This window comes from Haplochromis burtoni, unplaced genomic scaffold (genome assembly GCF_018398535.1).
Source record: "Haplochromis burtoni strain Fernald_Lab_line unplaced genomic scaffold, NCSU_Asbu1 Contig_173, whole genome shotgun sequence".
NCBI lineage: Eukaryota > Metazoa > Chordata > Actinopteri > Cichliformes > Cichlidae > Haplochromis > Haplochromis burtoni.
Genome location: NW_024582534.1, coordinates 372,994 through 390,987, shown reverse-complemented (window position 1 = coordinate 390,987; position 17,994 = coordinate 372,994). Strand labels below are relative to the sequence as shown.

The 17,994-nt window shown below is 45.2% G+C and overlaps 1 protein-coding gene across 4 annotated transcripts in view; it reads right to left on the bottom strand.

Moving 5' to 3' along the window:
* The window catches only part of rabgap1l (RAB GTPase activating protein 1-like), a 93,126-nt gene that overhangs the window by 11,987 nt on the left and 63,145 nt on the right, over nucleotides 1-17,994 (bottom strand). For 2 of the 4 annotated variants that reach the window (XM_005933802.3, XM_005933803.3), the window contains exons 17-19: nucleotides 16,282-16,425; nucleotides 11,293-11,334; nucleotides 6,229-6,357 (exon numbers count right to left, since the gene is read on the bottom strand). In XM_005933802.3, the coding sequence (XP_005933864.1) occupies nucleotides 6,229-6,357; nucleotides 11,293-11,334; nucleotides 16,282-16,425 (315 nt within the window). Of the gene's footprint in view, nucleotides 1-1,711; nucleotides 6,195-6,228; nucleotides 6,358-11,292; nucleotides 11,335-16,281; nucleotides 16,426-17,994 lie in introns of those variants that run through there. The other 2 variants (XM_042225510.1, XM_005933804.3) reach the window with 2 other exon arrangements.

Genomic DNA, 17,994 nt, shown 5'->3' with positions numbered 1-17,994 from the left:
AGAGACACAGGGACACAGAGACACAGGGACACAGGGACATAGAGACATAGAGACATAGGGACACAGGGACACAGGGACACAGAGACAGAGACACAGGGACACAGGGACACAGGGACAAAGAGACACAGAGACACAGAGACACAGGGACACAGGGACAAAGAGACAGAGACATAGAGACACAGGGACACAGAGACAAAGAGACAAAGAGACACAGGGACACAGAGACATAGGGACACAGAGACACAGAGACATAGAGACACAGGGACAAAGAGACACAGAGACAAAGAGACACAGAGACACAGGGACACAGAGACACAGAGACATAGAGACACAGGGACACAGAGACACAGAGACATAGAGACACAGGGACACAGAGACACAGAGACATAGAGACACAGGGACAAAGAGACACAGGGACATAGAGACACAGGGACACAGAGACAAAGAGACACAGGGACACAGGGACAAAGGGACACAGAGACACAGGGACACAGGGACAAAGAGACAAAGAGACACAGGGACACAGGGACAAAGAGACACAGGGACACAGGGACACAGACACGAGCGCTGAGAAAGACGAGCAGGCCGAAGGAGGACCACGTGGGCGGGGCAATCAGGACGAGACTGGTGTGTGTGGTGACACTGGGATGAAAATAACCTCCCTGTCCTATCACCACACAGCAAGGAGTAAACTGACCTGTATGCCAGACAATACTCCATTACACGTAACACAAGTACTCCATTACATGGTCAGCTGGGCCCTGGCCTCACCCTCACGTCGGTTCAATTCTGCTCACATGTTTGTGCAACAGCACTTTGAAATATAGCCGACTGAAACATAAAGACAAAACAATAAATGATTTGTAATTATTTCTGTTCCATAACTGAGTGCAGGCTTACATGCTGGCATTCCCAGTGAAACATGCCTCCTGTTTTTTATTATTTAAGGAATTTCAGGGACGGGTCTGTTTAGCAAGCTCGCACGAGCTGCATCACCTTGCTGAGTAACACACACTGTACCCACTGGACTCCAAGGTGAATCATCAAACTGTAGATATTAGAGGGTCGACTCCAGTCAAGGGAAAAGCAATTTAAGATTCCTGCGCTGCAGCAAAATGGTCCCAGGCCCACTTTTAGATTCCTGACCTGAATCGCTGCTGCAGAAAATGGAATTGGTCCCAAACCTCGGACTACAAGAACGGAAGAAGGGTGAAGTCCACTTACAAGAAGGAGCAGCCGAGGAAATGAGGACGACAGCAGCTGGACATTTGAGCCACAGAGAAAAAAATAGGGCACGTAATTCAATGAAGCGCGCGAAGGAAACACACACACGTCTCATTGATTCCAAATTAAGATCAGTAATTGAAACAAAGTGACTGTCACGAAGCAGCACTGACTGACAAACCTCAAATATCTGACACACTTTCAGAGGAACAAACACCCACATGTTCACACACGTGTTTACACCATTTAACGCACGGAAAGAAAAAGGCATTTTCAGTAATAGCGGCATTTTCCTCCTCTGTACATGACGCAGGACGGTTAAAAAAATAAAGATAAGAAAGCGACAACAGAAAAGAAAAACAGCTACAGCAGCAGGTGACTTCAAACGTTCCTGTTCTAAAAACTGCAGTAACCAACAGTCATTAGAAACATGAGGCCAAACTGTTGTAGAGGTTTTAAAAACTACAAGACATCAGAACAGACCTACCACTGGTCTGGGAGCTCGGCGAGGTCTGGAATGGGCAACCAAGCACGCCAAGGCGTCCTCCTCACCCGGTCGGTCGACTACATGAGCATCGTACGCCACCATGATAGACACCTCCTGCATCATCTTGACTCCCGCTTGCTCCCGGCAGCAAGGAGGAGGAAAAGCGGGAGAGTGCAGCCGACAGGTTTTGTTCCTGGCAGTGAGGAGGCGGCGAGCGGCTGCCTGCGAGTCCCTCAGGAGCCGAGCCCCGCCCAGTGAGAGGAGGAGAGGTGGGGGCAGCGAGAGAGCAGTACAACACACCTGTTTGTTTCTCTCTGTAACGCTAGAAGTGTGTGACAGAGGACGATGAGTTTGCTTTTTCTTCCCCTCCACTGAGTGAGTACTTCCCTGTTGCTGCCTCCTCTCTTCTCTCATTTGTGCCTCTCTCGCTATCGCTGCCTGTCCTCATCTATCTGCAGCTCTTTTCAGGCTGCACATTTCTGTTTCCTGCAGCTGGTAACAAAAATACAGATAAAGGCTCGTTCACACATCTGCACTGTTTACGTGAGAGGTTAGGGGACACAGGAAGGAAGTTGTCAGATCAACCACAGTGACATGACGGTCTGTGTTGCGCATCGCTCCAACAGCACAACCCAGGAAGTGAAGTGACAGCAAATACAGAGCTGTCCTGGAAGACGCCCGAACACGCTTAATGTTCTCTGAAAGGACCCAGAGCTGAACTCTGCACGAGAAACCCACATAGGCACGAACAAGCGCCTGCTTTTCTTTTTCTTTAAGCGTCTTTGGAGCTTCAGAGTCTACAGTTTGCCTTCTATCAGTTATTCTCTCAGTCTTATCCACTCAATGAAGCAATAGCCAGAGCTAAACGGTTACTTTTACTGAAAAACACTCATTTAAATCCTGGTGTCAAATTACTCTTTCACTCCTTTATAAGTCAAAGTTAAAGTTTAAGTGAAATGAAGTAGTTAAAAGTTAATATTTGCTAGCTAACCAGCCAGGACTAGAGACGGGTCTGCGTTTCACTCCAACTGAATAAGTAACCGACGCCAAGGCACTGAGGATGAGACCGAACAGAGCTGACCAATGGGAACGATGGGTTTGGCTGGTCCACAGTGACCGGACTGCTGTGGTGCAGATGTTTCCATTTTCCCTGATTACATAACCAGCGGTCCCCAGCCCCCGGTACTGGTCTGCGAGTCGTTTGGTACCGGTCCGCGAGAGTCGAAGCTCGAGTGTGACATTTATGTTTTTCAGGGTTTTTATTGTTAACTCAGTTTTGCTGGGTCTTTTCCTGTGTGTTGGGAATAAATCTTCTTTTTGTGGTACTGGTTTTATTTTGTTGTATTTATCTGCGACACCTTAAAGGCCGTGAAACGTCAGCATAACTGTGACGGTCTCCTCAGACATGAGCTGGGCAGCACAAAGCACAGTAGTGAGTCTGCAGCCACACACTGCACAGCAGCGAGGCAGGTTATGTAGGCAAAGTTGGTCTTTGTGATCCACCCAGGAGTTTAAAACCTCACAGGCTGGACTGTTTGTCTTTGCACAATAACTCGTTTTCAGCCCAGACCTTGATCATTATCAGAGGAATATGGTTTTCTTTGCTAAATCACGCAACACCTATGAGTTATTCAAGCATAAAACCACAGGCTCTGTCATGCTTTTCTGCACTTCAGCCACAGTGCAAAGCTGCCAGTCATGGATGGGCCTCCCCAGACATCAGCATTACTGAAGCAGTGTGGGACCGTCCTGACAGAGAACCGAACAAAAAGGCGACCAGCATCCAAAGAAGAGCTCTGACGGTCCTTCAACGAGCCTGCAGAACGTTTCCTGAACACTACAGCAGCTGTGCTAAAGGATTCAAACACTAAACACGGACCTTCAGGTGCACACGCTCCAGTAACTGCTACATTTACTATTTACCGAGACAAACCCCTTTAATACGGTTATAATGTAATAATAATGTAATAATAACGTAATAATTCTTCACTCAGCCTTTCTTTGACAAGCTACAGCTGTCTCTATAAATGATTCTGCCCTTTTACACAAACACAGCCTTCTCCTCTCTTCCTCTCAGTTCATTAAAGTTTTGCTTTCTTAGTAACTCCAGCTGTGCTCCGATGAACGTTTAAGAAGGCTAGAAATTTAAATTGCTGATCCCCAGAAAGGCTGAGCCACCCCACTACCCCGTTGTGTTCATCAAGCCGAGGTGCCGGTGAATTCCTTCCCCGTTTTAAGCAGCTTATAGAATTTGGTTGATCCGATTTAAACGTCGGCAGAAAATATGTAGAAGGGGGGGTGGTGAAGAGAAAGAAGTGCTGGGGGGCCGTTCTGCCCATTAGCTAAAGCGGTGCTAGCATGTCGCCCCCACAAAGATGGCTACTAGGTCCAACGGCCTTTCGTTTACAAATCAAATGGTTTAACTTCTCATGAGTGGAAAATCAGATATGTTCAGAGTGGCTGCTTCCTTCTCTCATCTTTGATCTCGCCTGTTAGAAACATGACTAACAGACGGTCACAGTCATCAGTGAGCGTGTGGGACGGCTGAGAGCGTAACAAGTCCATAGATTAGTGGAAGGTTTGGTTTTGCGACACGACTGGCATAACCAAACGTGGCCTGGCATGCCCGGTTATGAGATTTCATGTGGCGTTGTGTAACGTGACATATTCAAGCTTGTGTAACATGTGACCTGTGGGTCAGCTGGTGGGAGTGGGCAGCAAGACTCCTTTCTCCTCTTACGGTTTTCTTTGAGGCCCTTTTTGTGTTAATCTGCTCACACCTCTTTCCACGGGGAGGAAATCTATTTTACAAGTTCAAAAGAAAATGTGGAACAGCTCGAGAAGGGCTGAGAAAAGTTTCTCTGCTATGACGTTTATATCACAGATATCAGTCACTACTTTCATGTTTTGGTTCCTCACTGCTCCCAAAAAGTTTTCAATCCCTGAATTCTCCGTTTCCATCTTCAGTCTCAACTGTAAGGCCAACGTGAACAACTTCAGCACGTTCTGCACGATAACGAGTCCGTGAGCCTAACATTCCAAAGTAAGCACAAACGCTCGTTCGATCACGGCGGCACTTTGTGGCCAATTATCCCATAAGCCACACTCTGCATGTTTCTGATTGGCTGCCACAGTTTGTGTTTTTGTTTGAGCAAAGTGCCAAAAAAAGAAAGTCTGTGCTCAGCTCGTACAGTTTCTCTCACAAGAGAGAGAGAGGAAGAGCGGGAAAGATAAATACGCCAACGCAAGAAACGACGCAGGAGCGAGAGAACGGCGAGGTACGATGAAGGAACGAGCAGAACGAGGCGCAAAGTGTTTCTGCTCATCCTTTCAGACAGACGATAACTCCTCTTCCTCCTCACATGTGAATCAGGACACTGATGGCAACCACACACTCTGTCAAAGTTTTTACAGCCTTCCCTTGACGCCTGTTTGACAGTCACTTCGTACCACAGAACACGTCTATGCTGTTTAGTTGTTCAAATTTACTCCAGTTTTGAAGTAAACAGGTTGTGTGGGTGCACAGAACCAAAATACTACTAAAGCCACCAATGCAGAAGACTCCTGAGCCGCAATACAGGATATCCTGTATGACGACAAACACAGAAGCACACGAGAATCATAAGAGAACAGCATCCTATCAACGTGGCCTCGAGCCGACTCGCTCGGGATAAGAAAATGTAAAATATTACAGTACGTATCACTGAGACGCAGGGGAGAGGAGGGTGGATGATTATCTCTTCCATCTTTCTTCTCCTTCCTTCCTCTGTCGTAACACAAACCGCTGACACAAGTACACACAGCATCGCACACACCGTGTACCGTTCTCTGGTCTCTGGTGAGCTCGGCAAATTCCCTGAATGCCAGCGGCCGCTTTAAGGTCAGCAGGAGGATCGTAACGGCATCAGGAAGTATTTTAGGGAAAACACGGCCTGGACTGCCATCCATAGAAACCATGTTGTAGGTGATGGATTCACAGAGCAGAGGAAAACAAATGCACAATAAAGACTTTTACAGAAGACTAAAGAAGCAAAGATAATAAAGTATATGGTACAGAAACTGCACTGTGTTTAACCTCTCTGGCCTGGTGCTCCAGATACTTCCACCTACTGCACATCACTTCATTAGAGCGTTCTGACTGACAGCAGAGTGATGCTTTTTACATTCAGGATGGCTTTCAATACCCAGAATGAGACAACGTAATCACTAATGTTCCTTAAAGTACAGCATTTAGTCACAGCTCACCTCTGCAGAGCGTGGTGCACGTGAAACACGAGTAACCCTGCTGTGGCACATGAATAAGCAGCTCGGCGAGTGCGATACCGCTGCAGGCCACCTGAGAGAGAGTGCACTGTGTACAAACCACGGGTGCTGCTGTGGTCCAGACTACCACAGGCTACAACCACATACAGCAGCCAGAACTGCACCTCTGACTCATCTGGCTCAGTGGATACAAGATTTACATGAATACCCTCGCATTATGTGTGTTTGTACACACTTGCACAACTGTCTCTTACCTTGATGTTGCAGGCCTGCTCCATGAGCCTTCGGGCGTTCTCTGCAGCTCTGTATCGTTTGGGGAGCTGGACTCTGAAAAACTTGAGAGCCCCCTCGAAGTCTGCCTGCAACAGGTCCTCTTTAGACGTCTGGAAGGAGACGAGGAGGAGTGGGAGGAGAGAGAACAACAAGGGATAATTAATGAGAGTTTTATACTCAAAGACTAAGAACCAGTGATAATACAGAGAAAACTGTAGTTACACATAACTTGTTGTAAGCATTCCCTTACGTGTTATAGCTCTTATTGTAAAACAATAGTTACACTGTAGTTTTATAAAATGATATTTCCTGTGCAGCCAGTTACTTTTAATCATCTCTAAGCAAAGGCTGAGAACTCTCAGTCCATCGGAGTCCTGCTGTGCTAATCCCATGCTGCTCTCCTCCTTCAGCACCTTGTTTATGCAGCAGCATGAAAACCATTTGTAACTCCCATATTTAAACCCTTCACCCCTTGAAATCCCTGATAGGAATGACCACTGACGCTCTTTTCTGTCATTTTTCAAGCCTCTGATGGGAGACGAGAGGTGACACGTCCTCACGAAACTCAGCAGCTTTCTTTTCCAGTTCCTATTCTAATGGTCGTCAAACCACGCGTTTACTGACATATACCGAGGCGTCGAATATCATCTTTATGGGGTAAAGAGATCACAGAGTATTTAATAACACAACAATACCGCCACCCTGTGGTGAGAAGATGCAAAGACACCAGAATCTGTGTCGAGCGTGTGCTTTGAGATCAAAGAGCATTTTCCTTGTAAGATTATTTTTTGTTCCATTTCTGCAGATGGAATAAACGTGGAGGTGACATCAGGCAGCAAACAAACAGCTCGTGCTGTAAAGGAAATTTCAAGCAGTCAGCTGCATGTACGCAACATGACCAGCAAGGCATCACAGCGACAGATACAACTACTAAATGAATTCATAAACTGAGACTGCATTTTAAAAGGCACACGTTCCCATTTCCCCCATTAAAAACACTCTGGTCTAACTGGTCTAACAGTCAACCACCACTCCATCCCTGCATCGCTCTCTCACCGCCAGCAGCCTGGGGACGAAGAGCCGGTGTCCCATCCCAAGAAGGTCCATGACCCTGCAGAAAGAGTCTGGTGAGGCCTGACTGCCGTGGGCCCTCTCTTCCGTCTTTCCCTCGCCATCTTCCACTGCTTTGCAAACTGCTGGAAGGGGCAAATGTGGGGTCAGGACTGGTACAGGAGGAGGAGAGGGCGGTGGAGAGCGTGGAGGAGATGGAGGTGGGGTGGGACAGGGTGAGGGAGAGGGAGAGGGGTGGTCCCGCTCCGGGGCCAGGATGGAAGATGACTCCAGCGTGTCGTCTAGATGCCCAGGAGTTTCCTGTGTTGTTGGAGTAGACGAGGAGGAGCGTGGGAACCTCCGTTCTCAGCTCAGTGTCAAAAAGTGTTGAGGTTCTGGTGAATGAGGAGAGAGCAGCTGCTATTTGCACGCCGTGGCAGCCCGGCGTTCAGGAGGGCAGGTGGAAACGAATGGAAGACGAGCTCAATGAAACACAGCAACTCGGCAGCCGGCGCTTCGACGTCCAGGACACGTGACGTTCAGATCGATCCAGTTCATCCGGGCAACGCAGACTATCAACACGTGGACAAGACGTTGGCGGAGGCCGCTCAGCTTGTACCACTGTCAGAGCCCGGCGCCGGCCCTCCGGTGCGACGCAATCACAGTCAGGAAACGATGTGTTGGCGCTGCTTTCCACATAATGCTGAGTCTTTCAGCTACCTGCCAGACTTGCTTTGAAACCCAATCACACGACCCACTCTCATCTTCTTCCCCTGGCAAACTCCCTCTAACCAATTCCAATCCAGCGTACTGTTGCCTGGCAACAAAGCTGCTCAACACGTGGGGTGCTTCTCCAGCAAACGGCGGCACTGGATAAGAACGCCACCTTTTTGTATTTTTCCTTCGCTGACTTCAAAGACACGGAGAAAATCTGGCTCCGGCTGCACGGCGGCGTGGCCTTAATGCTCGAGGCTCAGCGCGTGAGCGATGACACATCAAAGCAGTCGATACGTTTGTACCCACTTTGCAAATGGAGCTTCGCCGAGGTCTGATTTCTCTGAAATGACCGTGAAATAAACAGCACTGATCTCTTTGTGTGCCCTCCACGCCTGGACAGGCGGTCCTAGCGAAAAAGCAGAAAAGGACGAGATGTGGTCCGTTTGGAACGTGGCGCGTTTGCGCCCGCAGGAGACGATGCGCTGCGTGTTTGAGTTAGAGTACGGCTGAGCGGATGCTGAACTCACTGACTCACACGCAAACCAGTGATGCATGAAAACCAAGATGGAAAAATGGAACAGAACAGAAAGTGTGTGACGACAGCCTCCTTCAGCTCTTCACCGGTGTAAGACTTTCAATTCTGCACAAATCCAAACCACAGCAAGCAGCAGCCTAGTTCACAGCGCGAGCCTGGACTCCTGCTTCTGCCCTCAGCAGATTTCTATCAGCAGGAGCAGCCGTGCATCCGGTCTGTATTTGTCAGTAGATTTTTGAGCTCAGGAGCTGCCTCCTTTAGGTAGAAAGTCCTTTCTCATTGCTCTGAACAGCACCGACTCACTGAACGAGGGTACGAGTGGGTGTTGGATGTGCAGGAGTCTCTGCCTTGGCCAGCAGCTGGGACCAGGCAATGCAATGAAGCCACGCCACAGTGTTTCCAACCCTCAACCTCTCTGTACTTGTGATGCTAGGAGCTAATAGCTATCAGTAGCAGGGGCGGCTCCGTTGCAGAGGTCTGGCTGGTGGACGGAGGTAGCGTGTTGGACAGATACATATCCAACCAGAGAAAAGGAGGAGGTAGAGGTAGTGGAGCAGGAGGTAAAGAAGATGGGGAACGAGGAAGTGAGTGAAAGTAAAGGCTCCGAGCAGGCATCCACGGCAGGAAAGGATAAAGAGCAAAAAGAGCAAAACATAAAATCACAGACACACACAGCTTTTCTCCTTCAGGTCCAGATCGCTAACGTTATCTCTTATGCCCCTGCTGTGATGTGGATGTGGCGACTAAGCCGGAGAGGGAGGGAGGGAGGCGAACGCAGATGGAGGGAGGGGTGATGAGAACGAGGAAGAGTGCAGGATGGATGGAGGGAGGAGGAGGGAGCCTCTGGGGAGAATGCCGTCATGCCCGGCCAATTAGAAAGAGGCAGTGGAAGCCCCTACCACACTCCTCCCTCCTCACATCCTCGTTTGTTCTCCATTTCCAACCATCGTATCCACCGCATCTTTCTCTCTGACACAGAATAACTGATGACCAGCACACAGAGGAGGAGGGCTTTTCAGAAACCAGCCATCCTTAATTTTAACCAGAGAAAAAATAAAAGCACAGCCATTGCCTCATTAGTATCTGAAAGCTTCTTATTACTATCATCATAATCATTGTTATTCAACTATATGAGTGCAAGTTATTTTATTTATTCTAGTATTTTAAATGCAGACCTTATTCGTTTGTGTGGACTGATCGATAATAAACACGAGTAACTAATCGGTAAAAGTAAAATATTGATCATGGCATAAGATGTTCAAACGTAGCCATGAAGTTTCTTCTGGGATCACAGGAAAGGTAAAGAAAAGAGAGAAAACTTTCCTGGTTGTTCCATCATTTTATCACACGCTTGTGTAAAATTCAGCCTTTCACACTCCGGGTGTGTAAAAAAGAGGAAAGAAGGTGAGGCTGTTTATGCCAGACTTCATCTGTTTACCTGGAAACTGTCAGCCAGTGGAATTACGAGCCAGCTAACAGAGATTTGTTGTCACAAAATGAAAAACTTGTACCTGAACAGTACTGAGAACAGAGGAGGTCCCATCAAATTACTGCCCACACTCAACAGCCAGACACAGGCGTGCTCTATGACACAGTCATCCCACCAAAACTCCCTGATCTATCCCACCACAAACAGAGAAAATAACAACAAGTAGTAATTCTTCACCCCTGTGCTTGGACAACAAAAACATGCAAACCATTTGGTATTTAAAAAAGCAAAAAGTAAAAAAAAAGAAGCCCCAAATTTTAATCAATTTAAAATCAACCAAACATGTTATTAACTAGCATACTAGGTAATAATACTAATCCCTTAAATCAAAGAAACAGTTTCCTGGTCTGTACGTGGACCGTCTGTGACCCAGCCGTCTGGTTCCTGTGATTGAGAACGAAGTTGATTAAATATGTAACTTTTGTCTCCCCCTTCTGGCAGTAAGTGTGATTACACAAACACTGTCGATCGTGCTGTTGAAGAAAACCTGCAGCTTTTCTTCTCTCTTGGTTTTTTAAATCTGGAATATCCTTACATTCTTCACCCATGGGCTCCATGACACTCAAGCCAACTGCATCTCATCCCGTCTCTGGTAAACCAATGAATGAATGGATCAAACCAACCGATCAGATAAAATACAAAAGCATCAACAGCTCATCTAAAACTCTGCTACATTTCAAATGACCACAAATTGTTTAGCTCAGTGTGGTTTTCCTCCTCTGTCAAATCTGCAGCCTTTACTGTAAGAACTCAATAATAATAATAATAATAATAATAATAATAATAATGGATTGCATTTATATAACGCTTTTCAAGGCACCCAAAGTGCTTTACAATGCCACTATTCGTTCACTCTCACATTCACACACTGGTGGAGGCAGCTACGGTTGTAGCCACAGCTGCCCTGGGGCAGACTGACAGAAGCCAGGCTGACATATCGCGCCATCGGCCCCTCTGGCCATCACCAGTAGGTGGTAGGTGAAGTGTCTTACCCAAGGACACAACGGCAGAGACTGTTGTTTCGAGACTAACCATTTGCTTTCTATGGACAAACCACATGAAGTGTATGCAACTAATGCAACCAGCTTCCTCTCTTCCAGATGCAGTTTGTGATTTGACCACTAGGAGGGGACAGATGTAAACAAATGCCTCTTGTTGCAATCCGGCCTGCATGTGCTTTGATTTGCACTTTGGGCTTCCTACATGTGCAGAGACTGATTTAAACACAGATGTACAAAGAAAGTGAGGACTAACCTTGAGCAGGGCGAGGGCTACGTTGAAGATGATGTTCAGTCCCTGAAAGAGAAGAACTATTTGTGAAAACAGAAACAATAGAAACAGCTACATTCATTTGCATGTGTAGTTTTTAAAAGCCACTTTAGCAATTTTAAACTTGATGCTGCACTTTGGAGCTGTAAAAATGAAAATCTGCAAACAGCGAACAGAGTCACATTTTTCTGAAACAATACTTAATCTCGAGTTCTGCAAGAATCACTGCCACAGTAAACCAAAAAGAAACCGTCGGCTCCACTTCTCAGCTTTTGCTCAGGTCAGGATAACCTCAGCTTCTTATTTTCTATTTTTCATACCCACACCTTCATAAACACACGATCACAGTGATGGATGCTCTGTTCACAAGCACAAGTACAGTTTAACTGTTCATCATAGCGATGCTGGACATGCAATTACAGGATCAAACAGAAACAAATATCTACTGTGTAACAAGCTTCTGCCGTTTTACTATCAATCAAGGAGCGCCAACACAACTTTATAAATATTTTCACAGACGAGCAGATGTGTGAGCTGAACATGGTCTTTTACAATTAGCTTATCAGTATTTATTTAGCGATGCCACAGAGCACCTTTCAGTTCAGTTCAGCATAAAATTTGTAGGAAACACAAATTTCCTTTTATCACCTGATGAGTACTCTACGAATGATTCTGCAGCTGCAGCACAAAGAAACCCAAATACATGCTTCACAGGGTAGAGCCAATCCAGAGGCGCAGAGTGCTGCTTAAAAACAAACGCCCCTTTGTTTTATATATAATGTGCATATTCTGTTGTATTATTTCGACCATTTCTTCATACAGTGCTTGTAATTTTGACCAAAAGAAAGAAAATGTAATGCGGATGCAAACTCTGCATGGGAACACCCATCTCCTTGGTCTCCGTGACAACCAGTTCACATGGCAACACAGAGCTAAAAATATCTGAGCAGCTCTAAAAATATCTGAAGAAAGAGAAAAGAGGGGGAGCTCTGCCTCCACACACCTATCTGTGCAGGCCTCAAGATGGCGCTAGAGTGCTGAGGCATGATCAATGGCGTGTTTGGGAGGAGAGATTATCTCGAACTGTGTGTTCAAGCAGGGACAAGAGAGAAACATCCATAGACGGGGAGATACTAAACTGGGGAGAGAAGATCTATCTATCTATATCTAGAGAGATTATAGATATAGAGCGAGGGGAATGATCAGCATACATTTCTAAGGAGACCATCAAATAAAGACAGCAGCTGAGACAAAGAGAGTGATTAACAATGAGGGTCTGACAGTGACGAGGAACAATCACAAAGAAGAAGATTGTCAGAGTGAAACAAAAGAACAAAGAGTTTGTCCTGCTTTAAAACAGCGACGTACTTACAGGTTTACATACAAACAGAAAGAAAAAGAGAGCGAGAAAACAAAGATTTAAAAAAAACACCACAGAAAAGTTTCAGGAAATGACAAAGTGTGAGTGCAACAAACAAAATGACAATACAAGAAAAAGATAATGGAAAAGAAGAGAGGAGTGAGAGATGGTGAAAAGGATGAGGGGGGAGCATAATATCACAATGCTGCTTTAACAGGCAGATTGCCATCATGCGGCTCAATGGGTGAGAAAGACTTGGGAAACTTTTAATTGTTCTGCCTGAGGCTAACTGGGAGGCAGGAAAGGGGAGACTGGAAAAAAAGGAAGGGAAGAAGGAAGGAAGGCAGAGAGGGAGGAGGATGGAAGAAAGCTGATTTTGCATTTGATGCAATTACAGTGAGACAGTCGGTCAAAGCATTAGGAATGAAAACACTAATATCGCACCGTCTTTATGTACTTTTATTTTTAAAATAGAGTCATTAAGTCAAATTGTAACCAAGGACGATGGTGGTAGTAACTGATAAGGTTACTTTGTGTTAAAAGTCAGAATGTGACACAGCAGGTCATACTCGCTGCACACTTACTGAACGACATGAGCAGTTCATTAGGATCTGCATGCATTAGATCAGGTGTTCCTCAGGGCTTTGTTATCGGCCCCATGCAGCCTTGTGCGTAGGCTGAAACATTACATGGCCCCCATTGTATTTCTGGTTCCACCAAGTCTATGGCAGCTACATCAGTCCCCTAATCCAGCGCTCCCCAACCTTTTTTGTGCCACGGACGGTTTAATGTCAGACAATATCTTCACGGACCGGCCTTTAAGGTGTGGCGGATAAATACAACAAAATAAAATGATACGACCACGACAAAAACTGTGCTATTTTGTAAATGTAATAACAAATGCAAATTCACTGTGTAATTGTGTAACTTTATTAGCAGCGTCCTCCTGAAAAGCACCAACAACACTGAGAGTAACATCCTCCTCTCTGCCCCTTAACGCTCTCTGGTCACTATGGTAACGTGTAAATATTTCTTTCAAAATAAGACACAACTACATCCTGGAAAAGACCCAGGGAAACAGAGTTAATGATAAAAACAATTTTTTTTAAAAATGGACCGGTACCGGTCCATGGCCCGGGGGTTGGGGTCCTAACCTGTATCGTTGGTTCACCCTCAGCTGCAAACCACCTCAGCGTACGTGCAGGGCCATGTTCTGATGAAGCTTAAAGAACATCATCACAAACAGGAGTGGAGATGAGACGAAACTCCAGAGTCCACGACCCGCTGAAAACCGATTTGACTTTTTGCCAAGGACGGGAACACCGCTCTGTTAAAGGACCCGACAGTTCGTAGCAATGACCCACCGTTGTTGGCCACGTACCCCGTAGTCCTGCTACACCGCCCACAAGATCCCCTGGGGGGCCACCGTGTAGTACTTTGCCCAATACTTGTCTTTCTGGTATTCAGATATTTTGTGTAAATGACTGAAACACTGAACGGAACAGCACATTATCCCCTCTCTTCGTCTCAGTTTCCTAGTTTCTCTGCAGCTCTTCTGCAGGAGTCTCCAGAGCTGAATGTGTCTGATCTATGGATACTGGCCCACAAGTCTGTTCACTGTTTGTTGATGCTCAGTGCTCCGCTTCTCTCTCTCAGCTTTCCTCTCACTCAACCAGTCGAGGCAGATGGCTGTCCAACCTTAGCCTGGTTGTGTCAGGGGTTCCTTCTGCGAAAAGGGAGCTTCTCCTCCCCGCCGATGCCAAGTGCATTCTCAGGGGTGAAATCGCCATCGTTAACTTACCATGTAAAGTGCCATGAGACGACACGGGATTATATTGTACTATAGAACCACATCCAAGACTGTTTGGCAGTGTGTGGGGTTTTTTATATATATATTTTTTTCGATATATACATATCTGAAACGTATCATATAAAGCTCCTCAGTGACGTCCGTTATTTCTGGGAATAACGCTTCTTCTGTCACACAGATTTTGTAAGATGATAAGTGACTTGCTCATCGATCTGTATTAGGTCAGGTGGCCCTGATGATATTAGATCATTGATAGCATCGACCCTAAAAGGCCTGAGCAGAAGCATCGATGCTGTGTGCCCTTTACTTGTGGCCACTGATAACCGGGAAGTGCAGTTTGGGCTCGCCGACTCCTCCCTCACTACTCTAGTCTCCTTCCACATTCCAGAAGGGCTCGTGGAAACTGATTTGGATTTGCACCGCGGTAAAAGCACCAGCAGCTTGGCAACATCGTGTGACTCTCCTTCATAGCACAGCACTTGCTGTTTTTGTTTAGTTTTTTTAAAGGGTCAAGGTCCCATTTATTTATACAGCACACTACCAACAGGCCATGCTGCACAAAGTGCTTACAATGTAAAATACCACTACAATAAACAAACAACAATGAAGCAGCAAAATATAGAAAAATGAATAAAATAACAACTAAAACCAAACTGTTTAGGTCAGCGTGAGTTAAAAGCAGATCTGCGAGACAGAAAGGTGATTTATTTTTTATCTCATTAAGATGTTGCACTTTTTCCCCCCCATATGTCATATCTTCTTAGTATTGTATGAAAATGTCTTCTTACCCCGTTTGTACAAAATCATCTCTACACATATCATGATGAACTGTATTTCCGTAATTTCTTTATACATTTGAAGTGACCCCAAAGCCAATTATTTGGCTTCACTAGATATTCTCAGGGATCTTTTTCCATGTGCCAAAGCTTTTTTTTGTGCAGATCTAATATCAGGAGGAAGACTATTCCAGAGTCTGGGACCTGCCACAGAGCAGGCCGTGGAATAGTTAAGGTTAGTTTGAAGAAGCAAACAGGAGCTCAGACCGGTGAGAAGGGGCTCGGCCGTTCAGTGATTTTAAACAAAAGTGACGATTTTAAATTGGATCGTGTAAAGAACAGGAAGTCAGTGTGGAGAGGCCAACACCAGGGTTACAGGCTCCTTCACTTTAGTGTCAGTCGCAGACGAGCAGCTGCATTTTGGACCAACTGGAGACGGTAAAGAGAGGCCTGGTCCAAACCAGATACAGAGAACTGCAGTAGTCCAGTCGGCAAGTAATGAACACATGAATAACACGTCCAAAGACATCAGCTGGAAGGTGTGGCTTTACCTTGGTTCACACAGTTTAAAGGAACCATCAAGGTGCACACTGAGGTTTTTAACATTTGCCTTACAATAGGGAGCTAAGGGGCCCAGAGCCCCGTCACTCTGCTTATTAACGATCAATGATCGACGGGTATTATCTGACAACACACCTGCCGGCTGAGGGCTGAGGGGTAATAAAAACTGCTTGGAGGAATATATTTCTGTGGAGCTAGCAGAACTTGCAGCATACATTACTTCTGAGCATTTTCCACATCACAGCAATGAAGCCAGGCATTTTTAGAAGAGCTGTTTTCAGCAGTCTTTGTGGACATCCAAGCCTCTCCTCTAATATCCTTCTCCTGACCCCTCGTAACCGCCTTTCTATCCACTTTCAACTGATTTCCTGTTTCCAGACAGTTGAGCATCGCCTTACTGGACTCTGGACAATGTAGACTAAAGCCCTCTCCCCATATAATCAGTATAACAAGTGCACTGACGTTACCTCGCAGAGCAGCAGGTCGGTGATGTGAAAAACCATGCACAGGGGGAATTTGGCGGTGAAGAGCGTTAGGAACCACTGGGAGGCGTACATGTGTGCCTCCAGGTTCAGGTTTTGGAAGTGGGACCACAGATCTGGAAGTTGTTCCTGTAGGAGAAGCAAAAAGGGGAACTTGTGAGATAAAACAGCACTTACAAACAGATAAAGATGTGGCTCTGCTTGTCATTTCAATTTTACATTATTTCATTTTTGCTCCTGCTTTATTAAATCATGCTGTCTCACTGAGATGATAATCTCGCCCAAGAGACCCACAACTAAGAAAAAACTAAATAAATAAATACATTTTAAAAAGACACATAACATAATACAGTATTATATCACAGCTGCCAAACAGACCAGGAGATTGGTTTGACATTAGACATGTTTTTAATGTTGTACAGAAAAAATACAATCATACAGTTAAAAATCTAAAGACACTAAAATAAATGTATTTTATTTGTGTTCTTAGTGTTTTTACAACCTTTGTTCCAGTTACTTTTAGCTTTGAGTGTTCGAGCACAAACAGTGAACCACAGAGTTCATTGGACAACACTTATATCTGACATCATACTGTATTTTTCGGACCATAAGGCGCATTAAGCGAAACAAAAAGGTCAGATAAGTCAAACTTTACTCAGCTCATTCTTCTTGCTTCTTCCACTTCTGTACCATTGATTCATTAATGTTGGATTCTCTGCAGCTGCTCTATTCCCATGTTGTTGCAGTATATTAATGACTAACCTCGTATTGTGGATGGATTATCTCAGTTGTTCTCCTGACTGAAGTTTGGTTCATTTACAGCATCCTGCCATGCGATTGTATTTGTCCCTAACCATCGGGAACCCTCACGTTAACTTTAATCAGTGGAAAAAAGTTAGCGTTCATCCTCCAGCTTCACTGTGCTAATGTTATGCTAACATAGCTGTGTAGCTAGCGATCAGGTAGCACATAATTATATAGCAGCTAGCCCAACTTCAGTAACCCTACAAACGCCACTGCTGTTTAGTTTTCTGTCTTCATTTATGTTGGAAGTGACAGCAGAGCTGTACGTTTGAATTGTTTCAGAAATCTCTCAGTCAGAACATGCTACATCATGTTTAGGTAGAAGCTAGCGAGCTAACTTCCTGCTAACTTCTACCTCTGTTAAATGTAATAAATCCTGTTTTCATGGATGCCTGGATGTTAAACTTAATTGTTACATCTGGTAAAGCAGCAACGCTGATCATTTTATTAAAGATGAAAGAATTTAGACAGTTTTAACTCTCAGTGATGCCGCAGTGTTCGTTTGACTTTGGGACCTGAAGTTGACAGAGTTTAGGACCCAGATTCAGTATATTCCTTATTATCTATAGCATTAGATATCCCTTCAACAAGTTCCATCACTGCCATCGAAGTGGACCTTTTCACTCTAAAGCCATATTGGTTATCACTTAGGAGATTATGCTTCTCAATATATTTATCAAGTCTATTAACAAATAACTTTTCTAAAATTTTTGAGAACTGTGGGAGTAGTGATATTGGCCTATAACTGGTAAACTGACATCTCTCAGTTTTTATGGATTGGAATAACTTTTGCTATTTTAATTTGTGAGGGAAACACACCAGTTCGAAAGGACAGATTACAAATGTATGCGAAAGGTTGCACTATATATTCTATAATACTTTTAACTAATATCA